Source organism: Furipterus horrens, unplaced genomic scaffold (assembly GCF_987537825.1).
Source record: "Furipterus horrens unplaced genomic scaffold, mFurHor1.1.pri manual_scaffold_11, whole genome shotgun sequence".
NCBI lineage: Eukaryota > Metazoa > Chordata > Mammalia > Chiroptera > Furipteridae > Furipterus > Furipterus horrens.
In genome coordinates, this window is record NW_028327181.1 from 53,897,227 (window position 1) to 53,904,770 (window position 7,544).

The window sequence follows — 7,544 nt, forward strand, 5'->3', positions numbered from 1 at the left end:
CGGAGAAGGGCGTTTTGCAGTCCTTTGCAGTTCCCCTCCTAGCCGTGAGGTGACACTAGTCACCAATTTTTTTCAGTTTCCTCTTCTCATTCAAACTCTGCACCTCTCTCGCTTGAGAAATCGATCTCGCGAGACCTCTCGTAAACTTACAGAACCGGAAAAAGGCTGTGGCTCTCTTCCCTTTTGCGGCCATCGCTGAGGCGCCAGCGGGTGAGAATTTGCTGGGAGAGCGTGTGTAATCCGCAGCCATCCGTTCATCCGCACGGTGGCTCTTGACCTCGAGGGTCCCTATACTCTTCCAGCGGCGGAGTAGCAGCCAGGGGAGGGGGCCAAGGTGGTCTTAACCTGTTTCCCCAGTAGCTGAAGGGCCGTCTGCTGAGGAAGGGAGAAGAGGATTTGAAGACTCGGAAACGGGAGCTGGAGGGTTGGGGGTTTGTGGATCTGTAATCAGAGTTGGGCAGTGTAGCTTATAAAGAATGACCTCGACACTGCTTTTGGTAAAGCCACGGAACTTCCAAACCGCGCTCGCCCACTGGAAGTTTATTTGGACCTGGGATCTGTGCAGCTTTTCCAGGTTCGGAGTCGGTGGTCTGATTCATTTCGGAGGAGGCTAAATGTGATCACACGCCAGTTTGTATTAGGTTAACGTTGCTTGGTCTCTAAAACGTGATGTTAATTTGAAGAACTGGGTTGTCGGTCTGCTCTGTCCTAGAAGTTAGGACCGTGTAAACAAAAAATGGAATAACTAAAATAATTGTGTTACTGATGGAAAGTATCTTATTGCATAAACAAATGTTCAAAGTATCCAAGTAAAGCAAAATATTTAGAACGTCCAACTTCAGTTTATAAGCCATTGAGTTCAAGTAGTTTTTGATGGGCGTTAACACGGCAGTTTCTGTGAGCATTCTAAACTTTCAAGATGAAATTGTTGCTCATACTAGTTTGGAAAGGGATTTTGGTCGTTTACTCCTTGTTTTAACTTTTTATTTAGTCAAAATGAAGTTCAATCCCTTTGTGACTTCCGACCGGAGCAAGAACCGTAAAAGGCATTTCAATGCACCTTCCCACATTCGCAGGAAGATTATGTCTTCTCCTCTTTCCAAAGAGCTGAGACAGAAGTACAATGTTCGATCCATGCCCATCCGAAAGGATGATGAAGTTCAGGTATGTATCGTGTGCAGGTCACCTTGGTAATACCCTGCACACTTGGCGTAGAAAGGGGATTGCATTCTGAGAGTGATACATCTGAGACAGTTGCTCCCAGAACAGGGTTAAAAGTTGAGCCAGGGACTGAAAAATAAGGAAAAGTATGCTTCACTTTTACTCTTTGGCAAAAGGTGAAAATCAGTTACCCCAAGCATCAGAAGCAGCTGTAATTAAAATAGAAGAACAAGAACGATAGGTCAGAAACAGAACATTACTTCGGATTCATCTTTTTCTAGGAATGTTTGGTCATTGAAAAGGCATTTGAGGACCAGTAAACAATCGGAATTAAAATCCAGATACACATCACCCCGATAAATGTAATAATTTTTTTTAAGACTCCAGGTACAGAATTCTAGCAAATATGGTTTCATGTGATTGTCTGAGTTTACCTGAAAACAACTTGTCAAATCTATATAAGTGAAAATTTCTAAAAATGTTTCTTAGCTGTAATCTGCAGCAAGGATTCAAGCAGTCTCTAAAGTGGCTTGCATATCACCAATAATATTTCATGAGGCTAGCACCCATTTAAGTAAGTCAAACCACTTCCCAGTTAGTGGTATTGATTGAGAACACCCATTGGTTGTTGCTCTGCTGGTACTAAAATTGCCATTAGATGTGGGAGGTAGTCTAATGTGCTTTCAGGATTTCTTAATGTAAGAAAATCTGCAACTGGAAAGAAACATCTGTCCAGAAGTATTTTGGGTTGCCTCCGGACAAGCTGCGGATCACTGGGATTCCTGAGTAGAAAACTATCAGTCACCCTTCGGGAAAGAAGTAGTCTCTTCCATATTTGCTACAGCCCACTCTTGGGCACTAGGTTGGACACTTAAATGGGTTGTGAATTAAATGCTTGTGGCCTGTTGCTCTCTTTGAGATGGAGTAACAATTTCCTTGTTTTCCGCTTGCTGCAAAAAGCCAGGGGCTTTTAACAAACCCACCACTGCTGGTGACCCGTAGTTGTAAGGGTGCACTGTAGATTTCTATGGGGGCCTGGTTTATTGCAGATTAATTAAAGCCAGAGGTAGAATTATTGGCCCATTTTCATTAACAATTAAATCTTTCAAAATTGAAAGGTGTTCTATAGATTTAACAGTGAATGGTGTTTACAAGATTCAGTTTTCCTGATTTATAAGGTTAATCCTTTTTTTAATCTAAGTAGTTCTTGTTATTTTTGAATTTGCGTTTAGGTTGTACGAGGACATTACAAAGGGCAGCAGATTGGCAAAGTAGTCCAGGTTTACAGAAAGAAATATGTCATCTACATTGAACGAGTACAACGGGAAAAAGCTAATGGTACAACTGTTCACGTGGGCATTCACCCCAGCAAGGTAGGTGGTTTAGAGAATATCGAGAGGGGAGAACGAAATGAAAACAATTGTCAAATGTGATTGCTTGTTTACAGAAATAGATATTAGTTATGCTGGAAGCCAGTCTTAAAGCAAATACTGTGACTTGAGTATTCTGATAACACTTAAAATTTGTATGAAATCAAGGTGTCTTTAACAGGCATTCTATATGTACATTTAAAGTACTTTTTCCTCGAAAGCTATTAGTAAGGTGATTGATCGGTCAACAGTCTAACATGAACAGATATTAAAATCTAGGAAATGGGATAATTTTTTAGATGGAATGGAGCTTCTACCTGGTTTGCTTTTGTGTATTAAACAAAACTGAGTGAGCAGTAAAGCACCTTCACAACCCTGCAAAGTGTAGGTGCTAAGCCCTTTACTGATGGGGTGAGTCTGAAGCTCAGAGACTAGATCCCAAGATAGGAAGTTTGATCTGATTTCAGTAGTAGGTACCTGTGTCTTGGACTTTAATGTGAATTCTCCAATATTGCTGTCTCTAATTTCTCTCCTAATTTTTAAAAAATAGGAGGGATCTTTTTATAAAAAGTAATGGGCCCTGATTGGTGTGGCACAGTTGGTTGGGCGGCGTCCTGCAAAGTGAGAGGTTGCTGGTTGATTTCCCCAGTAAGCACATGCCTGGGTTGTGGGTTTGGTTCCTGGTCAGAGCACACGTGAGAAGCAACTGACCGGTGTTTCTCTTCCTCTCTCTAAAAATGAATAAATGAAATCTTTTTAAATAAATAAGGTAATGCACATGGTGAGTGTTCAAATACTGAAGTGTTGTTTTTTAATGACTTTAAATAGGCACCGTTAATCTAATTTTCATACTACGGAAAAGTCAGAAGACTAGTGCAGTAAATCGCCTGCATATCTTTCACCTACAGTTCACTATTAACATTTTGCCACATGTTCTTTACCCCTGGTTTACAAGCATCATGATACTTTGCCTCGGTTTTTGGCTTGGTAGTCATAGTCTCTGGAATTATTCCAGTGTTAAGACCTACAGATGTCTAGAAGCAGATGACTCCAACCTAGACCTCCAATCCAGTCTATTTTTGTATCTCTTAACTGTTATTTCAAACCTGACACATTCAAACTCCTGGTTTTCTCCTTGAAACCTCTCATAGTTTGCCACCATCACAGTGTATAGCAGCTCTATGCTCCTGATTGCTCAGGCCAAAATGTCATTTTTTAAAAAATTATTATATGCCCCACATCACTCAGTAAGACTTGTTGACTGCTTTCTCATTATACACAGAATCCTGTCTGCTTATTAACCATCAGAGCAGCCTGTAAGAGCTTGCCTGATCTCCCCTCACCGGCGACTTCATGCCATCGTCCATTCTCCATGCGTCTGTTGGCCTCCCTTGCTGTTCAGACATCCACGTTGTTCAGAGTATCCACTGGTTCGCAGGATGACCTGACAACTTGATAGAATTGCAAATTCTGTTCCCAGTTCTACTGCCTCTGGACTTTTGTACTTAATGTTCTCTTCAGGCTGCTTCTACCCAGATGACTTTTCTTCTATCCCTTATACTGATGCCTTGTTCTAATGTAGCCCTGTCGGTAGTGCCTCGCCTTATTCGCCTGGATGATTTAGCCCCTGTTCTTCATCATTCCATCTCCCCATACTGTTTTAGAATAAGTCCACTATGGCAGAGATTCTCTTAGTCCCCATGCCATATTTCCAGAACTGTCAGTAAGTACTCTCTTCCCCTTGCCTCACCTTTATTTCTAAGACTTAAAATTTATCATAGTCCAGGTGTCTTTAGCGATTAGTTAACACAAGATCTGTACTGTGACTTCACTAAAGGTTTTGCAGGTTGAAGGAAAGGAGGCTTTCCAATCTTATGATTCTAAAGTTAGTATAAAAACAAAAATGTGACTTAGCATATCAAACTAGGATGAGAGGAATGGAATAGTTTGTATATTTTTCAATAGAAAAAGATTTTCTAATAAAGCACAGAAGAGGATGTGAGGAAAAACCACTGACAACACAACGCTGCTTTGTTGGTAGAGCATTAGTGAATGTTTGATGGGTTTGATTTGGGAGCTAAAGAATGATTTCTGCTTCTTGAGTTAATCATTTCATGTTTAGATGTTTATTACCTAGGTTTGGAAAATGCGATTGAATGTTGAGCCTTCCCATGTGTTAATTATTAATGTTTAGAAGCTTTTTTCTTTTTCTACAGGTGGTTATTACCAGACTAAAACTGGACAAAGACCGCAAAAAGATCCTTGAACGTAAAGCCAAGTCTCGCCAAGTAGGAAAGGAAAAGGGCAAATACAAGGAAGAAACAATTGAGAAGATGCAGGAATAATGTAATCTTCTATACAACTTTCATTAAAAACTTGAAATGAAGAGCCTTTGTTTTACAAACAGTGATTTGGGGTACGACTTAATTTCCATTTGGTCAGTTTCAGGCAAGTTTAGGGGATGTTTATTGTCTGAACAAGACACCCCTACTCTGTGGCCTTTTATTTTTCTTTTTTTTTTTTTTTTTTAGCTTTTAGAGAGGAAAGGGGAGAAACATGGATTGGTTGCCTCCTGTATGCACCCAGATTGGGGATCAAACCCAGAACCTTCCAGTTCCAGGATAACACACCAACCGACTAAGCCACACTGGCCAGAGCTGTGGCTTTCTAACAGTTTCTGAAATCAGGACAGTGTTATTGTTCATTTGTTTTTTTAACTGCAGGCAGCAGCATTGGGAGGTAGGGTCGTGACTCATTGAGAAGAAGGCCTAGATGAAGAGCTAGTTGGAAACACTGCCCCTCATACCTGTCTTACTACCTTCTTATGTGAACATAGCATATTTAAAAAAAAATATTTGTATAAATGTTTTATATTACCTTTGTATAAAGTCTTAGAATAGAGGAGCTGCTGTGACTTCCCAGTAGCATCTAGACCACAGCTTCTAGTTCATACTGAGAAGCTTCAGCTTCTGTGGGCCACCCTAGGACCCTCTACTATCATGTATGGTTCTGGGAGAGTGCCATTAGGCCAAAACTTACCAGAACTAAAGTCTTAAGATTGCAATCTGAAATACAAATGGGTCATCTAAAATGCAGGTTCTCAAAGCATTGAGTAAAACTGTACAATGTTGACAATACATGTGCCCTGCCCTTACTCTAAGAAACATCCAGAGCCTGGAATGTAGTTTTCTCTCCAGGCAGGAGACGACATTACAAAGTCTTTTACAACGTAGGGAAATAGGTAGCCTGTTCACACCTGTGTGGGCCCGTGTCGCTAACTGCCGCTTCCGCAAAGCACGGAGCAGCCTCCATGCTGGGCAGGACTCTGGACTCTGGTGGAGACCCTACTCGGAGCCCAGGAGAGGCAGAATACGCACCCATAGGCACCCCGGTGTTTGGAGCGGGCGGGGGGCACAGTGGGAGCCAAGTCCGCGGCAAAGAACAACCAGGACCTCAGGAATAAGCGCGAGTTTCTGTGCGGTGGGAGGTGCAGGAACGCTGCGCAATCGCTGAGTCATCATGACAACCCATTGTGATGGAGTCTGGTGTTCTCCCCGCTTTATCGTTGAGGAACCTGAAGCCTCAGTGACGTGGCCCAAGTTAGCCACACAGTAAATGGTCGTTAAACACTGAATTCCCAAGCCTAGACTGCCATATCTGCACTGCCTCGCTACTACCCCTGGTAGCAAAGTGTGTGACAAATGTCCTTTGAACACATTTTGTCTTGGTTCTATACGCCTCTGCCCTGCGAGGGGGTACAGCGAGGTAGAAGGCTCAGCCATTGCTCTGCAGGTTGTGTACACTTGGACCAGTTGACTAAAAGTGCAAAGCAGTGTGCTCCAGTGAGTAGTGTGTTTTCTTGTCTGTCTTATAAAGACACCATGGGACACCAAATCCATGTCATGGGATTTAGGGCCCACCCTGTGAGTGTAATCTTATTTTGACATCCCAACAATCACATCTGTGAAGGCCCTTTTTCCAAGTAAGGTCACATTCATAGGTACTTTGGTTCAGACTTGAACATGTCTTTTTGGGGGACACAGTTATACCGACTACAGTCACTGGAAGAATATGTTTGCCTGCAGAACATGAACTAATGGGATCTTAAACGTATAGAGCTGGTGGGCTGCCCTACATATATCTACTACATATTTCTTCCCTTGCTTAGTCCTGCTCCTCAGATACCCCAAAAGATGGGGGCATTAGAGGAAACGATGTTGGTGGACAAGTATTAAGAAGAAAAGAGGTTGACCTACCATGCCCTAGACACAGGCCACCTCACCAGCTGAGCTCTATTTCCTCCTTCAAGAGAAACTAGATGCCATCCCTGCTCTCAGGAATTGTGTGACCTGCCTGAAGCATTTTAAAAGTAGGTCAGAATTAAGACATGGCTGGGATTTGGCCTGAGTTGACCCATTGCTTATGCTTCAAGCATAGAAAAGCATGTTGTAATCCTGGAACGAATCAGTGCATTCCAGGAAGTGACCAATACTCTGGAGCAAAATACAAAAGTTGGCTTGTGTTCATTGCTCCAACCAGCAGAGAGGAATAAAGCAAGGGTCAGTCTAGGTCATCGTTCAGTGAGGATATCCTACCCAGCCAAAGGGAAAAATAAGGCACAGGATCCATGTACTGCTCTAAGTCAAAAGCCAAGAAGAATGCCGTGCCCATTGAAGGTGTTCAGTAAGGGTTTGTTGAGTGAATAAATGATTCTGCAGAGATGAACACGGAAGAAAGGTTCTGCAGTTCTCCATTCTCGCATACATCTTTCTGCACATCCCAGAGTCATCTAAAAACCATTCTAATTGCCCCTTAGTGCTGGTTTCCTCTTCTCTGTGCCTAACTCACAGGGTTGTCGTGAGAGACAGTGAGGTCAAGTATGTGAAGGGGCTTTCTCTGTAAGCACTGAGCTCTACCCCATGAGTTGTCCTTGCTGCAAGCAGATCCTGTCTTCCATATGAGAGTTGGGGTCTTCAGTCCAGTGCCATTAAACAGTGGTAAGTTGGCTATCCA

General features: G+C 42.5%; 1 protein-coding gene across 3 annotated transcripts; it reads left to right on the forward strand.

Annotated features, from left to right (window-relative positions):
* RPL26 (ribosomal protein L26) lies at positions 1-4,937 on the forward strand. 3 transcript variants are annotated; one of them, XM_090291286.1, is made up of 4 exons: positions 1-210; positions 992-1,164; positions 2,394-2,534; positions 4,748-4,937. In XM_090291286.1, exons 2-4 carry the CDS (start codon positions 997-999, stop codon positions 4,874-4,876), a joined length of 438 nt encoding a protein of 145 aa, XP_090147412.1. In that variant the 5' UTR covers positions 1-210; positions 992-996; the 3' UTR covers positions 4,877-4,937. The 3 variants fall into 3 exon arrangements, with proteins under 3 accessions (XP_090147412.1, XP_090147414.1, XP_090147415.1); XM_090291288.1 differs by having other exon boundaries at positions 78-210; positions 4,726-4,937; XM_090291289.1 differs by having other exon boundaries at positions 79-210; positions 4,729-4,937.
* Positions 4,938-7,544: the final 2,607 nt, after the last annotated feature.

Coding starts and splice junctions, on each gene's coding strand:
- RPL26 (XM_090291286.1), top strand. CDS start 997: ATGAAGTTCAATCCCTTTGTGACTTCCGACCGGAGCAAGAACCGTAAA. Junction 1,165..2,393: donor GAAAGGATGATGAAGTTCAG/GTATGTATCGTG, acceptor ATTTGCGTTTAG/GTTGTACGAGGACATTACAA. Junction 2,535..4,747: donor TGGGCATTCACCCCAGCAAG/GTAGGTGGTTTA, acceptor CTTTTTCTACAG/GTGGTTATTACCAGACTAAA.